The sequence below is a fragment of the Anthonomus grandis genome, chromosome 13 (genome assembly GCF_022605725.1).
Source record: "Anthonomus grandis grandis chromosome 13, icAntGran1.3, whole genome shotgun sequence".
Taxonomy (NCBI): domain Eukaryota; kingdom Metazoa; phylum Arthropoda; class Insecta; order Coleoptera; family Curculionidae; genus Anthonomus; species Anthonomus grandis.
Window position 1 is genome coordinate 5,133,417 of NC_065558.1, and position 22,552 is coordinate 5,155,968.

At 29.5% G+C, this 22,552-nt stretch overlaps 2 protein-coding genes across 4 annotated transcripts; one reads left to right on the plus strand and one right to left on the minus strand.

Annotated features, from left to right (window-relative positions):
* Window positions 1-32: 32 nt before the first annotated feature.
* On the minus strand, window positions 33-17,017 carry LOC126743646 (protein lethal(3)malignant blood neoplasm 1). 3 transcript variants are annotated; one of them, XM_050450832.1, is made up of 11 exons: window positions 16,875-17,017; window positions 13,372-13,425; window positions 4,627-4,747; window positions 3,878-4,009; window positions 3,609-3,824; window positions 3,452-3,550; window positions 3,299-3,400; window positions 708-1,208; window positions 515-655; window positions 329-458; window positions 33-271 (listed from the first exon to the last, which is right to left on the minus strand). In XM_050450832.1, exons 2-11 carry the CDS (start codon window positions 13,387-13,389, stop codon window positions 91-93), a joined length of 1,641 nt encoding a protein of 546 aa, XP_050306789.1. In that variant the 5' UTR covers window positions 13,390-13,425; window positions 16,875-17,017; the 3' UTR covers window positions 33-90. The 3 variants fall into 3 exon arrangements, with proteins under 3 accessions (XP_050306789.1, XP_050306788.1, XP_050306790.1); XM_050450831.1 differs by lacking the exon at window positions 16,875-17,017 and having other exon boundaries at window positions 13,372-14,019; XM_050450833.1 differs by lacking the exons at window positions 3,299-3,400; window positions 16,875-17,017 and having other exon boundaries at window positions 13,372-14,013.
* LOC126743647 (zinc finger protein ZFP2) lies at window positions 16,926-22,536 on the plus strand. Its single transcript, XM_050450834.1, has 7 exons — window positions 16,926-17,302; window positions 17,362-17,583; window positions 17,635-17,755; window positions 21,541-21,645; window positions 21,701-21,898; window positions 21,954-22,316; window positions 22,368-22,536. The coding sequence occupies exons 1-7, from the start codon at window positions 17,063-17,065 to the stop codon at window positions 22,517-22,519; spliced, it is 1,401 nt and encodes a 466-aa protein (XP_050306791.1). The 5' UTR covers window positions 16,926-17,062; the 3' UTR covers window positions 22,520-22,536.
* The last annotated feature ends 16 nt before the right edge of the window (window positions 22,537-22,552 follow it).

Genomic DNA, 22,552 nt, shown 5'->3' on the forward strand with positions numbered 1-22,552 from the left:
ATTTTAGACATAAATCAGACCTTTTTAAAGGATTTAATTAAAAAACCATTTATTTCATCAACAAAACAATAACATATAACCTAAACATATTTACAAAGGATACCACACAAACTCGAAACTCTTCAGTCCGAACTTCTTCTCGGTTTCTGGCTTAGGGGTCTCGTCAGAATCGAGTCCCAAGTTAATAAACTTCACTTTGGGTCTGTAACCGTTCTCGTCAGCAACGTAAGTCACCACCCGACTGATTCCATCTCTACCATTGACGAAATAACTGGAAAAAAAATTTCATCAGTTTCACCAATATTTCAAGAGTCTAACTAATTCGTACCCTCCAATCTTAGCACCGTTCTTCAACCCTTTCTCATAGTGTCCATGGAACCCAACAAAATAATGAAATTTATATAAAAGATTCGTGATGTCTTTCTCCTCAATTTCTTCTGGTAAGCCATCAGACATACCTGCAACAAACGATATGGTAATTTAAAGTGGATGTAAATTAAATAAACTAATGTACCAGGAAACTTGTCTTTAATAGGTATATCCTGCTGCTTATCTCCGCCAACATGGATAACCCCTCCAGAAACAGATACTGGAGGTAACTCCGAAACTGGCGTTTGTGGCCCTTGTCCAGGAAGCTGTAATGGGTTTGCTTCTCCTGCAATCACTAGCACTCATTCACCTTTATCAAGTAAATAAATATAGTATACCTGCAAAGTTTCCAGGTTGTTGAAAACCCCCTTGCACTGGTCGTGCTTGACTCAAACCACCACCACCAAGAGAATTATAATTCGTCTGTTGACCTCCTGCAAAGTTTCCAGTTTGTTGAAAACCGGCTTGGCCTGGTTGTGCTTGATTCAATTCACCAGCAAGCTGCTGAGATCCTGGTTGTTCGACAGGAGATTGTACTCCACTACCAAAAGTGTTGTAGTCAGAAGTCTGTGGTCCTCCTCCAAAGCTCCCAGGCTGTTGAGATCCTGCTTGTCCTGGTTGCAATGACTGTAGTATAGGTATTCCTCCAGCAAATGTGTTGTAGTTCGTGGTTTGTGGTCCTGCGGTGGCTTGGTATTGAGGTGGCGATCCTCCTTGCTGACTTTGGTGTCCTAATGATCCAGCTGCTTGCTGCGAGATAGGACTAGCTTGTCCAGTAGGATATTGAGTATCTGTAGCCAAGTTGTTATGAAGACTAGCAGGGGTTTTTTGGGGTTGTCCTGGAATTTATAGTTATTTTTAGTTAAATAATATTTATAGTTAAAAAAATATTTTTCTTAATTCCCTGTAAGTTTAAAAAAAAACGCTGAAATAGGTGTCTAATGATTTTATTAGGAGAATTTGTGCGTAGATTTTCATAAGTATAGCGTTCTTGATTTTTGAGTTATGGACATTTTCTCGAAATAACTTAAAAAAAAATAACTTTTTCATAAAAAAAACATGCTTTTTCAATTCCCTGTACGTTTTTCAAAAAACGCTGAAATAGGTATTTAATGATTTTATTAGGAGAATCTATGTGTAAATTTTCATAAGTATAGCCTTTTTGATTTTTGAGTTATGAAAATTTTCTCGATATTACTCTTTAAAAAGTCACTTTTTCATTAAAAAAATTTTTCTTAATTCCCTGTAAGTTTTTCAAAAAACGCTGAAATAGGTGTCAAATTATTTTAAAAGGAGAATCTGTGTGCAAATTTTCATAAATATAGCTGTCTTTTTTTTTGAGTTATGGAAATTTTCTTGAAATTACTCTTTAAAAAAATTTACTTTTTCATTAAAAAAATATTTTTCTTAATTCCCTGTAAGTTTAAAAAAAAACGCTGAAATAGGTGTCTAATAATTTTATTAGGAAAATCTGTGCGTAGATTTTCATAAGTATAGCGTTCTTGATTTTTGAGTTATGGACATTTTCTCGAAATTAGTCTTTAAAAAATATCACTTTTTCATAAAAAAACATGTTTTTCAATTCCTTGTACTTTTTTCAAAAAACGCTGAAATAGGTGTCAAATTATTTTAAAAGGAGAATCTGTGTACAAATTTTCATAAATATAGCTGTCTTGTTTTTTGAGTTATGGAAATTTTCTTGAAATTACTCTTTAAAAAAATTTACTTTTTCATTAAAAAAATATTGTTCTTAATTCCCTGTAAGTTTAAAAAAAAACGCTGAAATAGGTGTCTAATAATTTTATTAGGAAAATCTGTGCGTAGATTTTCATAAGTATAGCGTTCTTGATTTTTGAGTTATGGACATTTTCTCGAAATAACTTAAAAAAAAAATAACTTTCTCATAAAAAAAACATGTTTTTTCAATTCCCTGTACGTTTTTCAAAAAACGCTGAAATAGGTATCTAATGATTTTATTAGGAGAATCTGCGTGTAAATTTTCATAAGTATAGCCTTTTTGATTTTTGAGTTATGAAAATTTTCTCGATATTACACTTTAAAAAGTCACTTTTTCATAAAAAATGTTTTTCTTAATTCCCTGTAAGTTTTTCAAAAAACGCTGAAATAGGTGTCTAATGATTTTATTAGGAGAATCTGTGTGTAAATTTTCATAAGCATAACCTTCCTGATTTTTGAGTTATGGACATTTTCGCGAAATTAGTCTTTAAAAAATATCACTTTTTCATAAAAAAACATGTTTTTTCAATTCTTTGTACTTTTTTCAAAAAACGCTGAAATAGGTATCTAATTATTTTATTAGGAGAATTTGTGTGTAAATTTTCATAAGTATAGCTTTCTTGGTTTTTGAGTTATGGACATTTTCTTGAAACTGCTCTTTTTTACTACTCTATTTTCAATTCTCATAAGATTCCGATATGACTTTGTTAAAAGTTCAAACGCTAAAATTACCAACTTTTTGATACCAGAATTAATTACTACTATTAATATTTTCCAGATTATGCTGATGTCTTGCACTAGTATCATTCAAATTTCATTTGAAAAGATTTATAGGTTATCATATATGTTCATTAGAAAATTTCACTAGTTTGACAAGGCAAATTAAAGCATGCCTTAACTCGTGACTATTACCTCCTTTATCTTAAATAAATTTGTGCCAATCAAAAAAATTGTGTTTCTGTGAAATACGCAACATAGAAACAATTTAATAAGTATCTGGTTTGAGAGGTTTATAGAAAAAGTGATAAAAGCTGAATATTGTTGGACTCAAAAGCGATAAAATGCCAATGAATATCGATGATGCAGGAAACGAGGAGTGATATCCACTTATGTCAATTCCACCAAACATGAAACCTTTCTAATGATGATAAGCCTTGCATATGCCGATGAAAATTAAAAATCTGACATCTACCTCTAGGAGTCTGTTCAGATAAACCACCAAAAGCCTCATTAAGTTGTGGTGAAATTTGTTGTGGATCAATTTGACTTCCCACTTGGTTATTTTGCCCCAATTCTACAATCAATCAATCAACCTAAATCAATTTAAAAATCAACATTTTCTTACCTTGTCCAGGTTGGTTTGGCTTCTGGAATATCGAGTGTTCAAACTCGAACGGAGATTGGCCAGGCTTTGGTTTGGGAGTGGTCACATAGCCACATCCAGCTGGAAATAAAGAGATGAATTAGAATGGAATATAATTGACTTATGTTTGAATACTTACCACAAGCAGGTTTTATGGTAGACGGAGTGGTAAACTTCTGAAAAGCTTTTGGTGTGGTAGCACCTTGCACCTGCTGGGAAGACTGTGAAGGTGCTGGAAGGGATAAAGCGTTCGGTGCTACATCAGGTGAGGAGGGTAATGGAGGTAGATTCGCTTGCTTACGATACTTGTTTGCTTCAGGTGAGATTTCTCCTTTGAAAGGAGAACCATCTAGGGCTAAAATTTATTAATTTAAAGCAATCGTTCGTTATGGTTAATGGGTAACTTACGAGCACTTATCCTTAAGTTTCTTGTGCTGAGTATTTTAAATTTGCCATTTTCGTCTGTGGCATAAACTGTCACGTGGTAGATGCCGTCGGCTGTAATGAATCCAAATTCACCTTGAATAATGCCTTTCTCGTCTGGAAATAGAAAGTTTTATTCAAGTATCACCAGTTTTGAAAAAAACCTGGAATAGATCATGGTTCTAAGAGATAAACTTTCTAATGAAAGTTTCTTGCCTAAGTCAATAGTTTTTGAGGAAATTTAATTACTTGCTGATTAGCTCCAAGGGACATTTAATTTAGGAAAAATATTCATTTTATATTCCATTGATTTACTGAATTAAAGCTCGTCCAAAAGGGGTGAAAAACATCAAAAAGCCTCCCCCTCTCCGCCCCAAAAACAAGAAAAGCTTTTATATTTTTCATTGAAAAAGGAACAAAAGGTGTTTTATATTCAATTCTCGAGCCCTTTTATGCCCTGTGTTAATATTGATTGTTCGATCCGGACCCTGAAAAGGTTTCCGATGTTTCGGTTTTTCGCGGCTTTTCAGTTCTTAACAATGTCGTATTCATAAAGTTTTATAACGGGAAAACTTGGTTTAGTTAATTTCATGAAAGATTTTTCTAAAAGTCATGATGTTTTGCACTTATAAAATCGGCGTCCTTTGAATCTACAATGAGTCGGAGCTTTTGGGAAACAATTATTTGAAGTTTCCCTCTGTGACCTGAAAGGAATAAATTGTTTTCTAAAGGACCTTTTTTTTCGTGACGATGTTGTTGACCGTCAATGGTGAAGCCGAACTCGTACGGTTTTGACTCGTCCGGATCTTTTTGGCCGTTTGTGAAGTAGAGTGGGAGAAATACGAGAAGGAATATCTGAAATATAAGGGGTTGTATTAGTATTTATATGTTAATAAAAAAAAATTAAAATAATGCTTTTTTAAACAGTATTCAAAAACCGAAGATAATTTTTTTTATTAAATTTAATTCGTGATTAAAGTATTCTAGAATTTATTAGGTATCATCATTAAATGGTTTCCTTGTTTTATATTTGTTTCTCAAGTTTATTAATTATTTTCCTTATTCTTCTTTCTTTATAACGCTTCCATATTTGCAATGTCGTTCTACTTTATTGTACAATTTACCACAATATAAGATGGTATAAGAGTATATACAGAATAGAGCCATGAGGCAGATGTGGTAGACAGATAGATGGTAAAACTGGTATGTTAAGTGTTTTAATATATAGTGTCTGGGTAGCAAAGGGTTATGGTAAATATGTATTTGTTAATTTTAAACTATAGCTTATACCAGTTATTTATGTGATATATATATTAAGGGTTTTTAAAGATGTACATAGCTATAAAACAAAAAAAGTGCAGCCTTTATTTTATTAGATCAGTACAATTTAAATCAAATGCTTAACTCGATTTTGCCTAAAGGACTATCTGAATTTAACAAGTTACCAATAATGAAAAAGGACTGTGATGAAAATTTGTTTTAGATTAGATTTAGATTAGGTGATATTTCTTTGTATTTATATAGCAATAAAGCTACAAATATTGACGTACCAATAAGAGACAATTTTTTTTCTTACAGGCACTCATGGAGTAAAAAATTTCACTTTGTTCTCTCTTAGTACTAGTATATTATGTAGCTTTAATGCTAAATAAATCCTTTATAATAATTATTATTATTATTGTTACATTTGAATTTTTTTAGATATTTTTAGGCTTCCTTCATTTTTTTGTAAAATTTTCTTACAATTTTTTATTTGTTATTCTTCTTTCAGTTACATTGATTTTTTTCTAAATTTCCTTACTTGTCATAACTTCTTTTAGATTACCGATTTAGATTTTTCGTATAAAAATATTTCTTTTATTTCTGCTGTTTTTTTTGGATTCGTCATTTTTGTTTGGCACCAGCTTCATTGAATTTTAAGCATTTTTCAATTTTTTCCGAACTTTTGGGATTTTTTAAATTATTTTTTAGGTTTTTCATTTACACGTATTTTTTATTTTTTAACATTCATTTCTGCTTTGGTTTTGATATTTTTTGAGATCTTTTTTATTTTTTTAGCGGTTCCATTGAGCATTGGAGCATTTGAGAAGTAGATATAGGTGATACAGAGGAAATGAAAAATTCTATAAATTGTGTTTTTCTACAGAGTTTACAGAAGTACTAAAGGCACTTCAACTGCCTTAAATAGTCACTTGAGTTCCAAGTAGTTAAAGCCAACTTCCCGGGCATTTCAGGCAACTTTGAGGTAATTGAATTAATTTTTTGTTTTGCTCAAGCAACTGACACTAAAGGGACTCATTTTCTGGCACTTCTAGGCAGTTGAAAGCATCTGTTTCTTCCAGAAAATTTCTTGGAAGATGCTTCAAATGCCTGCAAAATTCTCTAGAGTTTTAAGTAGTTACCGTAATTTTTCGAGGCATTTGAGACAATTTTAAAGTAATTGAAGTAATTTTTTAATCTGTTTGGGCAGTTGACACTTAATATTAAAACTTAATGGATCGGAATTCTCTAAAAGAAGTTTTAATTAGAACAATCACCGGAGTTCGAAGTAGTTAAATTCAACTTTCTAGGCATCTGTGGCAATTTTGAAGTAATTAAAGTATTTTTTTTGGTACGTCTAGGCAGTTGACACTACTCGGAATCATTTTCCGGCACTTTCAGGCAGTTAAATTATCAATTTCTTCCAGAGAATTGCTTGGAAGCAGCTTCTATTATCTATATTAAAGTCTTTTTATTTTTTTATAGATTTTCTCTAATAATTAATTTTTTCCTATTTTTTCTATCTATTCAATTTTCCTTACTCATTAAAAGTTTCTAAATTAAATGGAAAATCAGAATATTTTGAGCTCTCTTGACCATTTCAAATCTTCTTATTTTTGACAAATATTCTTCATTCTTTTGGGATGATTTAGGTTTTGTTGAATTTTTTCTTTATTATTCTTTTTTCAGTTACATCGATTTTTGTATGAATTTTCTTACTTTTCATAAATTCTATCTAACGCTTTGGATTTTTTTCGGAAAAAAATAATAATTATATAATCATTTTTATTTCCGCTATTTTTTTTTTGGAGTTTGCCATTTTTGTTTGGAAATCATAGCTGGACTTTTTGGGATCTTTAATTTTTGTTATATTTTTAAAATTATTTTTTAATATTTATTCCCACTTAACTTTAAATTTTTGAGATTCTTTTGCGATCTTTTTCTATTTTGCGATCGATTCTTTGATATTTCGAAAATGAAGTGGAACGCAACGAATAACAATTTAATTGTATAATATCTTTAGACAATATCATATTTTATTTATATACGCCGCACATTTTTGCTAATTAAATGTACATTATTTACTTACTTACTTTTTTGATTTTTTTAGAGGTTACTGGACTTCTTTCGAGTTTTTCGCAAATCTCAACTTTATTTACCTATTTAATTATTTAAAGTTTTGGGATCTTTTAGGCTTCCACTGATTTTTTGTATATTTTCTGCTTTATTATAACTTTTAAAAAATTTGTTGGTTTTGACAAATTTCTTTGTTCTTGGGATCATTTAATTATTTTTTCAGTTTTTTCGAATTTTTCCTTTGTTTTTTCTTCGAGTTATTTTTTATGAATTTCTTTACTTTCCCTATATTCGATCAAATGCTTTAGATTTTCTCCGAAAACCTATAAATTATTGGGCTTTATTATATTATTTTTCTATGTTTTAGCTTATACGTAGTCTCTTATTTATTAACATTTATTCCTGCTTTGCCTTCGGTTTTTATTTTTTTTGGTCCTATTTTATTTTTTAAGGGTTCCACTGAGCCTTATATCTTTTTCGATTTTTTCAGAAAACTCCATTTTTCTTGTTCATTTCTTTTTATTTTTGGAGTTTTCTTTGAATTTCCTTAACTTTTTTTTGAGTTTACCTACTTTTTTACATGACTTTCTTTAATGATCTAAATTTCATCTATTTTCTGCAATTTCTTGAAGATTTTTGGATACGTTAGCGTTCTACTGATTGTCTTGAATATTTTCTACTTTATTACCTCTGTTCATTACAATAATAAGTTTCTTCATTAATTTTTCTTAAGTTTCTTTTAATTTGGTCACATTTTCTCGATAACTTAATTTTTTTTAATTTTCTTTTTATTTTTTCAGTGTTTCTTCTTTAGGTCTAAGACCCCTTAGATCTTCTCAATTATTAAAAAAAAATTAATTCGACAATTCTGTGAACTTTTTTCTTAAGTTAAATCAGCATTTTGCCACAATTTTCTTGTTTTTTTCTTTAATTTTCGCTAATTATATCCCTCAAAAAAGCCTTTTTCATATTTTTCTTGACACCATCTATATCTATATCCATATTAGCATTGACCTTTCCCCCTATCTCGGTTTATGTTTAATTAATGCTCACCAACATAATAAACATCCTGGGGAATACTAAAATAAAGTACGAGCCTTATCGTTTTTAAAGAATTACGTCACCATTTAGGCATAGCGGACAATTTAAAAATTTATAAACAATAAACGAAGAATTAGTATATGAAGGCCATTAGATGCTAATAGGGATCTTAGAGTAATATTTCTTTTACCTTTTAACGAATAATAAAAAAGAGATTGTTTAAATTGCAACTTTCAATTTATTTACGAACCTCCGGCAACAAAAAAAAATCATTAAAATTAAAATCCATTTAATGCATAAAATAAATAAGGAAACTGAATTGTTGCTATCCATTTACCCGGATTTTAAATGCTAATGTAAAAATTATTCAAATTCGGTTAAACAGAGTATTCTATACGAGATGTTTTAAAATGTGTTTTTTTTGCGTTTTTTTTTGCTTAAAATTCTACATTAAAGTTGAGTCACCTTGTATACCCAAAACATGCACACATTTAACCCAAACGATAAATTAAACCAAAAATTTATATTCTGGTTTGCTCATTAATAATGATTTTCAAATATTCTCTTAGCACATTCGATTGTTTGGCCTTAGCCACTCACTTTATTAATAAAAATATGAACTTTTTAACCGTTTTTATTTTTAGTATATTATCTCAGACAATGGGTAAATATAGGATATGTCAGTAATGGTTAACACCTGTTCTAAGAGGTCAGTCTATTATGTAGAGTAGCCCAAAGATTTTGTTCGGTATGTAATTTCCATAGCGAGCGTGGTATTTGGTAAAAATGAATAAATAACAGGATTATATCGTAAATAATGTTTCAATTAAGTTGGTCCTTGAAGAAGAAAATTAGTTAATCAGAAACATAAATAGCATTAAGTTATTTAAAGAAAACATGAAAAGTGATGAAATTCAATCATATATATGTAGAGAAATATCAAAAAACCTAAGTGGACTTGTAAAGGATATTAAGAAAATATTGAATCAATTCAAGAAGAAATGAGAGAAAATATTTCATATATCAGTGGAAACTAAAGGAAGAACCATGAAAGTAATGGAAGAAATAAAGAATAAAATTGGGAAAACTAAAAAAGAAACAAAAAATCGCATTAAAATTTAGAAGACTGGAAAAAAACCCAAAAACCTGAGATTCTAATGCAAGCTAAAAAAGCTAAAAATAAAAAGAATCAAAGTTTTATTTTTTAATAGAATTACTCAAATACTCAAGCAATCCTGATGAGGATATAAACGTTGCAATGCTCTAGTTAGGCTCTATGTAATGCGTGTTATTGTGTAACGTGCAACTGCAACTTCTCATCCAAAATCAAACCTAAATTTCTGAGAATATTAGAACTTTAAATTTGTTCGTTAAATGATGATTAGTCGCACATTCTCTTCCATGAGTTCGATTTATTTCTATTGCCAAAGAGCATGCCTACTGATTCTCTAGAATTTAATATTAATGAATGCTCAGCAGACATGTATGCAATATCATCAAGATCTTTATTGATTACTTCAATGGTATTTTTCAGATTCTCGACAGGGAAAGAAAAGTAAAACTGAGTGTTGTCGGGATAACAATAAGTACGACAAAAACTTTCAAGCTTTGGTACCGATCAAATATAATTTAAAAAGTTTGATAGATTCGGAATATGCACCACATGATTTCAAAATTAAATGAAATAGTTAATATTGTTGAATGCTTTACTGAAGTCCAATAACACAAATACAGTATAATTTCCATCATCAACAGCTCGAAATATGTCATCAGTTATATGTGAGAATAATTTGAAGTGGTAAATTTATCTAATGCGTCCAGTTTTCCCACTCTTTACCATCTGAAAATTGTAGTTTTACGCACATACGTCGATTATCATTTAATAACGACTGACAATATTTATAAAATGAGGAAATACATCCAGGCAGTTAAAAATTTAATTCTCAACTCCTGCAAAAACCAGAAATGACCTCTACTGTCGGCAGAAATAAGGAACTACGTCCAGGTAGTTGAAACATGAACTTTCAACTGCCTGAAACAAACATGGAATTACGTCCACGCGGTTGAAACATGAACTTTCAAAGATATGAGAGAAATAGTAAATTTCGTCCAGTAAGATGCAAAATGAATTTTCAACTTCATGGAAAAACTAGGAATAGCTTAAACTGCCTGGAAGAAATTAGAGAATACGTCCAAGCAGTTGAAAAATAAACTTTCAACTGCTAAAACAAATAACAAATGATGTCCAGGAATTTGAAAAATTAATTTTTCACTTCCTGGAAAATCTCTAATAGACTTACTGCCTGGAAAAGAATAGTCCTTATTTCCAGGCAGTTAAAAAATGAACTTTCAGCTGCTCAAAATAAATAAAAAATTATGCCCAGGAAGTTGAAAAATGAATTATTAACTTCCTGGAAAAATTTAAAATGGTTTAAAATGCCTAGAAATAATAAGGAACTACGTCCAGGCAGTTGAAACATAAACTTTCAGCTGCTTAAAAGAAATAAGGAATTACGCCCAGGAAGTTGAAAAATGAATTATTAACTTCCTGGAAAAATTGAAAATAGCTTTAACTGCCTGGATTGAAAGTTCATGTCTTAATTGCCTGGAAATAATAAGGAATTACGTTCAGACAATTGAAAAATAAACTTTGAACTGCTAAAACAAATAACAAGTTATGTCTAGGAATTTGAAAAATTAATTTTTGACTTCCTGGAAAAACTCTAAAAGACTTACTGCCTGGAAAAGAATAGTCCTTATTTCCAGGCAGATGAAACATGAACTTTCAGCTTCCTAAAAGAAATAAAGAATTTAGCCCAGAAAGTTGAAAAATTAATTTTTAACTTCCTGGAAAAATTTAAAATGGTTCAATTACCTGGAGTGAAAGTTTATGCTTCAGTTACCTAGAAATAATAAGGAACTACGTCCAGGCAGTTGAAACATGAACTTTCAGTTTCTTAAAAGAAATAAAGAATTATGCCCAGGAAGTTGAAAAATGAATTATTAACTTCCGGAAAAAACTAAAAATAGCTTCAACTGCCTGGATTGAAAGTTCATGTCTTAATTGCCTAGAAATAATAAGGAATTACGTCCAGGCAGTTGAAAAATAAACTTTCAACTGCTAAAACAAATAACAAGTTATCTCCCGGAATTTGAAAAATTTATTTTTGACTTTCTGGAAAAACTATAAAAGACTTACTGCCTAAAAAAGAATAGTCCTTATTTTCAGGCAGTTGAAACATGAACTCTCAGCTTCCTAAAAGAAATAAAGAATTTAGCCCAGAAAGTTGAAAAATGAATTATTAACTTCCTGGAAAAATTAAAAATAGCTTTAACTGCCTGGATTGAAAGTTCATGTCTTAATTGCCTAGAAATAATAAGGAATTACGTCCAGGTAGTTGAAACATGAACTTTCAGTTTCCTAAAAGAAATTAAGAATTTAGCCCAGGAAATTGAAAAATGAATTTTTAACTGAACATGAAACATAAACCTTCAGCTGCCTAAAAGAAATAAAGAATTACGCCCAGGAAGTTGAAAAATTACTTTTTAACTTTTAAGAAATCTAAAATGGCTTCGTTTGCCTGGATTGAAAGTTCATGTTTCAATTACCTAGAAATAATAAGGAACTACGTTCAGGCAGTTGAAACATGAACTTTCAACTTCCTGATAAATATAAGGAAATAAGTCGAGGAAGTTGAAAAATAAATTGTTTACTTATTTTACATTTTTATTTTTAGTTTCATATTTTTAAGAAAAGGCAAAAAATCTAAATATAAGCAAGAATTTTTTTGATCAAATGAAACCCAAAGAGGGACAACAGGATTCAAAAAAAAAAAGTGAACATTGCAAAAAACAGTGAATTAAAAAATATTAAATGTTATTCAAGGAAAGTCGAAAAATGACTGGTAACCCAAAAACGAAATAGGCAAAAATCAGAATTTCTTAGATGAGTAATTATTTCAACAAATGTCAAAGAAAAGCAAGATAAAATTAAAAATATTTTAAATTTTTAAAAAGGTCAATATATAAAAATAAAATAATAAGCAATATAAATAGAAATTTCAAAAATCTTTAAAACGGAAAAGACCTGTGGACTGCTAAAATTGATAAAGAAATTTTATAGAGATAGGATGTGATTCATCATTCAACTTTTCCTAATGTTAAAAATGCAATGTAATGTAAAATCAATTTACTTATTTTGAAATATTTTTATACATATAAATAAGTTTTTCTCGAATTCTTGTATAGCCTTATCATTATTTGTCATTCTTTTTTGCATTCGTTTCTTTATTATTTTATTTGTTTTTTTTTATCCTGTTTGTTTAATTAAATTTTACACTATAGTTATACTCTATATTCTTGAAATTGCTTTCTTTATAGTGTATTTTTAATTTTTTTTTCTCAACATTATTAATAAGGGTATTACGTTTTTCTTATAAAAAACCAATTTTGAAATTGAATTTCAACTGAGAAGAGACAAAAAAAAATAAATTATATGCACGCTTCTATTTTTTTAAAAATCTGAGAGAATTAAAGAAAAATTTAAATAATTTGAGATAATTAAAAAGGCTAATAAATAAATATTTATAGAATTAAATACAATATATAAAGAATCTAAAAAAGGATACACAAAAATTTTAAAAAGAAATTATTAAAGCTGAATAAATGCTACTTCGTCTATATTAAAAAAAACTATAATTTTAATAAAATTGTAAAATTGTTTGAAACTCAATAATAAAACCAAAATACTTTTTTCAAATAATTGATTTTAAAAAAAGTAAAACTCAAGGAGAGAAAACTTTAAAAAAATAATAGATAAAGATAGTACAATAAAACATGAAAATTAAAAAAAAAATTGGTCAAAATCAACTAAAAGAGAGTAATTTAATACACAATTTTATTTTAAATAAATACATACATAAACTACAATGAACGTAATAAATAGCTAATAGGTCAAGAAGTCGTCATGTGGGCGTCCATCTTATGTTGACAAATAATTAGCATATAAGCAATAAATTACCAAATAATATAAGGCCGTTGGCATTTGCAAAAAAAAAACCAATCTAATGATAAACCAACATAAAAAATTTTAAATTATTTACCTTAAGCAATTCCGTCATGATGCCACTTCAACTCCAAATAAAACTAAGACACTACTAAATAGAAAAAATAAATATTAATAAGTTGTACACTAATTTCCAGCCATTTGTGAGGCAGTGATTGAACAGATTCAATTTTCAGCATCTTAAATGGGTTTTTATCCACACTCCCGCCACGCTCATCTTATGAAGATGTTTTAATATATGTGAAGAGTTTTTATTTCAAACGAGATTGAAGGACGAGAGTCTGCAAACATAACTCTAGTTTGTGCCATTTAATAACAAGTTTATAGGGTATGTTTTTTGAAAATTAGACTGTTGGTTTTATAGATCGAAGTTGACAACTCAAGTTGAGAAGCTTTATATCTTATCACTCTGGATTTTATTGGCTTGAGGCTCTAGACAACTTGGTAAGCAGATATCAATTTACCCAGGCTCTATATGTTCACTTTCTTTATATTCATCTGTTTCACATCACTTCCAAAATAAATTAAAACGTGATCTCCAACTGCAGATTTCGTTTCCGAAAAACAATAGCATGCAAACGCGACAAGGCATACGTACGATCAATAGTTGAATTTATTTATTGGCATCCTTGATAGTAAACCTTTCAATAGTAGTAGAGACGTACAAAATGATTATCCCACTTAGAAAAAAAAATTATGATGAACTTATGCCTGGTCATTAGCCGGAAATGAGGGAACTAATTTTTTTCCTAGTTTTACGTTAATCAATATTATTTTTAATATAAGTGATATTCTCAATGGCTTGTTAATAAATATGTCCTTGTAGTATATAATGGATTAGCCCAAGATGGTATGGTATAGTAATACTTCCTAATTAAATGGAATAGTGACGCACTATATATATTTTAGTTTTGAAAATTTAGTATGAATTGAAAAAGTTGTGGTTGGTTGGCTTTTTTCGATATTAATAAATCATAGCAGACACAAAATGAGTGAGAGTTACTGCAGAGCTATAAAAGGAGTCATCGCTATCAACTTCTAATAAAAATATCGATTTCTACCATTGAAACACTCACTTCACAGATTAAGGCTAATGTGCAGTCTTGAATGTTATATCCAGGGCAACCAGTAGTTGTAAAAGAGGAATCTAATAGAGTATTAAGAAATTAATTCCATTTACATCAAAAGCATATAGACCGCAGAAACAAAACATTTACTGACTGAAAATGATTATTGACGTGCGAAATTTTGGAACTATATCTACTTGAAACTGTACCTAACAAGAATATGAATGCACAGAATATAAATGAAAATTGCTTCGAAGATCTGGAATATGAAAGTATATTTTAGATTACTAAAATAAATTTAGAAATGATTTAAAATGCCTGGAATGTAAATGAAAATTAGTAGAAACGTTTAAAATAGACAGGGAATATGATGAAATGATTTAAAATTCATGAAATATAAGTTTGGAGTACAAAAATTTGGAATATATAGGAAATAACTTAAAATTCCTGATTTAAAATAAATTGAAATGTAAGAAATAAAACAATGAACCTACAGGCCTCAGAAACATGAAAGTATATTTCAAATTCCTGGAATAAAGTAAGAAATCATTTAAAATGCCTAGAATATAAATAAGAATTACTCCAATAAAATGGAATATATAAAAAATGGCTTAAAATTTCTGACAGGAAACTTAAAATTACATGAAATGCAAGACATGAAACAATGAACCCACAGACCTATAAATATGAAACAACATTACGAATTTCTGGAATAAAATAAGAAATGATTTAAGATTCCTGGAATATAAATGAAAATTAGTACAAAAATTTGGAAGTCATAGGAATTTACTTGAAATTCCTGAGAGGAAATCGAAAGTGATTTAAATTGCATGACATAAAACAATAAACCTACAGGTCTGGAATACATAAAATTGAAAGAGATATTAGAAATTTACATATTAGAAATTCCTGAAATAAAGTGAGAAATGATTATCAAATACAAATTCTTAAAATATAAACGAAAATTAGTGCACAAATTAAGAATATATATGAAATGATTTGAAATTTCTGACAGGAAACTTGAAGGGACAAGGCATAAAACAATGACCCCACAGGCCTGAAAAACATGAAGGTTTACTTCAAATTCCTAAAATAAAATAAGAAATGATTCAAAATTCATGGAATATAAATGAAAGTTAGTACAAAAATTTGGAATATATAGGAAATAACTTAGAATTCTTGACAGAAAATTTAAAATAACTTTAAACGCAAGAAAAAATAATGAACCTACAGGCCTCGAAAACATATTTTTCAAATTCCTGGAATAAAGAAAAAAATAATTTAAAATGCCTAGAATATAAATAAAAATTACTCCAATAAAATGGAATATTTAAAAAATGGCTTGAAATTTCTGACAGGAAACTTAAAATTTCATGAAATGCAAGACATGAAAAAATGAACTCACAGACCTAGAAATTTGTAATATACCATAAAGGTATATTACAAATTTCTGGAATAAAATGAGCAATGTTTTATAATGACTGGAATAAGTGAAAATTAGTAAACGAATCTGAAGTATATAGCAGAGGATTTGAAATGCAAGACATAAAAACAATAAACTCACAGGTCTATAAAACATTGAAAATTATATTTCAGAGTCCTGAAGGACAAAAATTGTAAAAAATACTGAAATAAAATAACATATGTCTTAAATTGCCTTGAATATAAACTGCTTACAGGTGGCGCTGATGTTTTGCCACGCCTATTTATTACATCACTATTGGTGCGCATGTCCGTTCAGTACTCCGTCCGACCAAAATCGACAATCCAAACGACATGAATTTTCTCGAATTTTAATTAAATTTTGCCACTCCGTGTTGACACTTTCCATGTAATTTAAGAAAAAATTACGAACAGAAAACAATTTCTTAATTATGTAACTTTTTAGATAAAGTATCTGAATTATCTTTTAATTAAAAACAATCCTTTGGAGGCAGAATATTATATTAACTAGAAACTAAGATTAAGATAAGACTCAAAAAGTTCCGTTTTATGACTCTGGGTCGCATTTACATAATATACATGATCAGCAATTTCTAGGTACAATATTACTTTAGATTTTAATCAACTATTTGATCGCTTGGATTGGTTAAATAGCGTAAATTTAAAATTTTTATTCGATTCACACTCGAGACACACAATTCATTCTTGCTGTGTCCTTCGTCCTATCGTAAAAAAATTAAGACAAACGACGTTTTGCAATAAGAGAAACCATTAAACATTAGCCTCAAACGTAGATATTTCAAGTCAAAAAAAAACTATTTGACTAAGATATAATGAATATGAGCGAAAAGACCATGATGAACCAATTAAATCCAAGTACAAAAAAGTCAGAACTACTGAAATTTCTCCCTCGTCCAATTGGGTAACCGTCAAAACTGCTTGTTAAAACAAGTAATGCGAACTATTTCACTCCTGACAATACAGATGGCAGCGCTCCTATATACTACTCATATTCCCTACTGTCCTGTACCTTTACAATAACCCAAACGAAAAATCTTAACGAAAACGTAATTCCATCCAGATATCTAAATTTAGCCCGAGAGCTAAATCTAAATATAAAACGACGTACACGATGCACCGCGCGATCCCGACACACTTTTACGCCAAAGGTTGTTAGACCTAATGTTTACTAATATTAACTAATCCAACATAAAAAAAATGTTGCTATCGTGTCCCTTGTGTTGCAAACCCCATTTCGAAGGGGTGGATTCGCTCAGAACCACCCTGGTAAACGTCGCGACCGCACCACTAAAATGTCCCGTCTGTCAAGACGTGTTGAAAGGTCTGGATAAGTTGACTATTCATTTGTTCGGTCATGTGAGTGAGGGTGCACCACAAAAGGAGGAAAAATTCCAGGAGGAGATTGACTCGAGGATCAGTAAGATTTGTGATAAGAGCGTAAGTAGCTTAGCACTGACAGTGAGTATTTCTGATGCCTTTTTTAAAATTCAATCAAGGATCCTAAGACGCCTGAAGATACAGTCGTTCAAAATCCTTCACAACCGATCATATCCTGTGATATATGCAGTTTTACATTTACCGATAAGAATATTTTGGAATTGCATCAGAAGTTGTTGCACCAAACGTCCCCTGATGAGAAAACTGGGAAGTACAGTTACCATTGTCATTTGTGTAGTAAACGGTTTAGGATGAGGGGGAGCCTTATGGTGCATCTAAGGGCAAGTTATGAATTATTGAAAACTGATGGGTCTAGTCTGAATTATTTTTAGGTTGCTCATTATGGCTTTAATAACCACATAGATCTTCCGACGCATTTATTAACTCAAAGTGAAAATGCGACGAGTCAGCCAACCAGTAGTTCTGTTATGGATATCGATGCTCAAAGTAAAGGTAATGCAAGTGAATATGTAGTTTTTATTTGACTCCTACTCATTTGGAGAACCTCAAGGTCCAAAAATTTTTGAATATTTTGAAGAAATGTTAACGTCAGTTGTAAAAGTGAAAGAAGGTCAGGAATAAAAGTGAAAATACCTAAAACAAAAACATGGAAGTATCAAATAAATAATTTAAGATAATATAAGAAAAATAAATAGCGCTAAGGAAAACTGAAGAAACCCAATAATATCTAGGAAATGGAAGAACATGCAATTCTTAAATAGACAAATAAGGATGAGTCCAATCAAGGAAATTCATTATTTTTATTAACAATTTAAAAATGAAAAATCCAACTCTGCTTAATGAAACCTAATAATACTTGAATTAAATTATATACTTGAATATATTATTAATTGAAATAAGAAGATGAAACTCAAAACCGCAAAAACTTAAGAATAACTCAAAAAAATTAAATAAATCTCAGAAAATGAAAAAAAAGAAGCAAATCGTAAAAAAACCTGAAAATACCATATAATAACATAAAAAAAAATGTTGAAATTAATTGAGAGTACCAAAATCATATTTAAATATTTAATTCAATGGCGCAAATTATACTTATTTAATAACAAAAAAAACAGCTTAGAAGTGTATAATTTGTAAGCGAAAACCGGTTCGAAGGACCAAACAATATAACTCAAATCAAAGATTGCGAATTTAGACATTCTTATGAAGAAAAGAAACATTTTTTTCAGACAGTTGAAGGTTTCCTAAAATATCTTCCAGGCAGCCAAGGAAAGAAAAAAAAATAATTGGGAGTCCTGAAAAACCTGGAATTTAAGAAAAAAGAACTGGGAGTACATCACAGTGAAAAGGGAAATTTTGTATTTGTTCCAGGCAGTTGAAAATTTTTTACAAATTTTCTTCCAGGCAGTCAAAGAATTAAGAAAAAATGATTTGTAGTGCCTGGAACAACCAAATTAAATTAATATATTGAAATTTTAAAATATTATATCTTAGTAATGGAGAATATTTCAGATGAGAGCAGATATTCCAGGTTAAAAAAAAAAGAACGCCTGGAAGAACCACATGAAATAAATATATTGGAATTATGAAAATCTGACAAATTATTAAAATATATAAAATTTTAATAGATATTCAATGAATATATTAATAAAGTAGTAAATAAGAATTCTGGTTTAAAGGATCAAAAAAACTTAAATTTACCATTAGGAATTCAGCAAATTCATATTTAAATAACCAATTTGTTAAAGCAAATTATACATATCAAGTACCAGAAGCAATGTTTAATTGATAAGTTAAATATGGTTTAAATTTTTTTAATTTCCAGCTCAAAAATCCCGCAAATGAGAAAATTCTGACGACAAAAAGGGAATTTTTTTTATTTTTTTTCAGACAGTTCAAGGTTTCTTAAAATATCTTCCAGGTAGCCAAAGAAGGAATAAAAATTAATTGGTGCCTGAAAAACCTGAAATTTATGAAAAAAACAACTGGGAGTACATTACCGCAAAAAGGGAAATTTTGTATTTGTTCCAGGCAGTTGAAAATGTATTAAAAATTTTCTTCCAGGCAGTTAAAGAATGAATAAAAATTACTTGTAGTGCCTGGAACAACCAAATAAAATTAATAAGTATATTAGAATCTTAAAATATATCTTAGTAATGGAGAATATTTCAGATGAGTGCAGATATTCCAGGTTTAAAAAAAAATTACCAAAAATGCCTGAAAGAACCACATGAGATAAATATATTGGAATTATAAAAATGTAAACATCTGACAAAAGCTATTTAAATATTTAAAATTTTAATACATATTCAATCTATATATTAATAAAATAGTAAATAAGAATTCTGGTTCAAAGGATCAAAATTCACTATTAGGAATTCTGCAAATTCATATTTAAATAACTAATTTGTTAAAGCAAATTATACATATCAAGTACCAGAAGCAATGTCTAATTGATAAGTTAAATACGGTTCGAAGGACCAAATTTTTATAATTTCTAGTTCAAAAATCCCGCGAATGAGAAAATTCTGATGACAAAAAGGGATTTTTTTTAATTTTTTTCAGACAGTTCAAGGTTTCTTAAAATATCTTCCAGGCAGCCAAAGAAGGAATAAAAATTAATTGGTGCCTGAAAAACCTGAAATTTATGAAAAAAACAACTGGGAGTACATTACCGCAAAAAGGGAAATTTTGTATTTGTTCCAGGCAGTTGAAAATGTATTAAAAATTTTCTTCCAGGCAGTTAAAGAATGAATAAAAATGACTTGTAGTGCCTGGAACAACCAAATAAAATTAATAAGTATATTAGAATCTTAAAATATATCTTAGTAATGGAGAATATTTCAGATGAGTGCAGATATTCCAGGTTTAAAAAAAATTACCAAAAATGCCTGAAAGAACCACATGAGATAAATATATTGGAATTATAAAAATGTAAACATCTGACAAAAGCTATTTAAATATTTAAAATTTTAATACATATTCAATCTATATATTAATAAAATAGTAAATAAGAATTCTGGTTCAAAGGATCAAAATTCACTATTAGGAATTCTGCAAATTCATATTTAAATAACTAATTTGTGAAAGCAAATTATACATATCAAGTACCAGAAGCAATGTCTAATTGATAAGTTAAATACGGTTCGAAGGGACAAACTTTTATAATTTATAGCTCAAAAATCCGGCGAGTGAAGAAATTCTGATGATAAAAAGAGATTTTTTTAAATTTTTTCCGGGCAATTAAAAATAAAAAAAAAATAAAAGCTTATAGGCAAAATCATATTTAAATATCTATTTCAATGGTGCAGATTATACTTATTTAGTACCAAAAAAACCGCTTAGTGTATAATTTATAAGTGAAATCTGGTTCCAAGGACCAAACAATGTAACTCAATCCAAAGATCGCGAATCTAAACATTCTTATAAAGAAAAATTTAATTTTTTTCAGAAAGTTGAAGGTTTCTTAAAAAATGAATAAAAAGAACCAAATAAAATTAGAAATAAATATATTGAAATTATAAAAATTTAAATATCTGGTAAAAACTATTGAAATATATAAAATTTTAATAGATATTCAATGAATATATTAATAAAATAGTAAATAAGAATACTGGTTCAAGGAATTAAAAAAATTAAAATTGGGTATTGGAAATTATACATATTAAGTACCAGAAGCTGTGTCTAATTGGTAAGTGAAATACGGTTCGAAGGACCATATTTACAAATATATTTACAAATCATAATTCCCAGCTCAAAAATCCCGCGAATGAAGAAATTCTGATGACAAAAAGGGAAAACTTTTCCAGGCCATTAAACATTTCTTTAGATAATAAGAAACTAAAGACAAAATATTTTTTAAGTTAATAATATCAATGACAGGAAAAAATTGTTTAACTGGTAGCTTTGATTTGTTAGAATTGTTTATGAAATATTTACTTAACATTATTTTTACCTACACTAAGCAAAACTGGGAAAGTTGTGTACGAAAATATAGGAAATGCTAATTGGAAAAACGAGAAACTTAAAAGGAAACCCAAAAAACATCCATAAAACTAAACGAAGTTATAAATTAAAGAAAAACCAAGAAACCAAATTAATTCAAAGACGAGTCTAGGCATTACACACGCTTAGCCCATATTCCACCGTTAAAATTCCTTATAAAATATTAAACTTTAACTCAAATTCTCTTTTTTTTGATAACTTAAATTACAATGCAAAAATTCATAAAAAAACTGAAACAATTAATTAAATTAATTTTTCATTAAAATCTCTAGTTTCAAGTCCGAAAACCCCAGACTGCAAACAATGGAGCTGCGACGTGTGCGCCAAAATGTTCACCACAAAGTATTTCCTGAAGAAACACAAACGGCTACACACTGGTAATCACATTCAGTCACTCCTAAATCGATTTTTATTAAATCAAGACATTTTTAGGAGAAATGCCTTATTCTTGCTCAATCTGCAACAAAGCCTTCACCTTCCAACAATCCTACCACAAGCACATGCTCTACCATTCCTCTGAAAAACCGTATCAGTGCAACGAATGCGGCAGAGCATTTAAAGAACATTCCACGTTACAAAACCATGCCAGGATCCATTCTGGAGAGCGACCTTTTGCATGTGAAATATGCGGTTTGGAATTTCTAATTAATCTAGTTTTTATTGACCAATTAATTGGCGTTTTTAGGCAAACGGTTTCGGCAAAGGGTATCATATCTGGTGCACATGCGGATCCATACAGGAGTAATGCCTTATAAATGTACAGCTTGCAATAAAAGTTTCAGATACAAAGTTAGTCAGAGATCTCATAAATGCCCCGTGAATCCACCCGGATCGGTTGTAAGGATTTCGGAACCATCTGAGACCATGGTGGCCTCACCAAAAGCAACTGTGACCTCACCAGCACCAAGCAGTGAGAATGGCGAGGCAGAAAATCCGTTAAAGGTTCCCAAGTGCATTATGTCAGTGGATTACGATACTGGGTGTATTAATTTGATACCTAATGAACACCTGATGAAGTCACCTACTAGGCAAAGTCCTTTAATAAATGGTAAGTTTTAAGCTATTACATTAATAATAGTTTAAGAGAAATTATTTCCAGAGAAGGACATGTATACCATGGTGATGTCTCCTATTTTACCAGAGGTGGAGTCTTTGTGTCTTAACAGTAATTCTCCTGTAACCCCTAACTCGCCTATTGAAGAAACTATACAAATTATTAGAGAGAAATGTTTAGAAGAATTGTTTAAATAAATTTGTCTTTATCGGAAGGTGATTTTATTAGGG

Coding starts and splice junctions, on each gene's coding strand:
- LOC126743647 (XM_050450834.1), top strand. CDS start 17,063: ATGTTGCTATCGTGTCCCTTGTGTTGCAAACCCCATTTCGAAGGGGTG. Junction 17,756..21,540: donor TATCGATGCTCAAAGTAAAG/GTAATGCAAGTG, acceptor TAAAATCTCTAG/TTTCAAGTCCGAAAACCCCA. Junction 22,317..22,367: donor GCAAAGTCCTTTAATAAATG/GTAAGTTTTAAG, acceptor AATTATTTCCAG/AGAAGGACATGTATACCATG.
- LOC126743646 (XM_050450832.1), bottom strand. Junction 3,401..3,451: donor GCCAAACCAACCTGGACAAG/GTAAGAAAATGT, acceptor GATTGATTGTAG/AATTGGGGCAAAATAACCAA. Junction 656..707: donor ACAACCTGGAAACTTTGCAG/GTATACTATATT, acceptor TAGTGATTGCAG/GAGAAGCAAACCCATTACAG.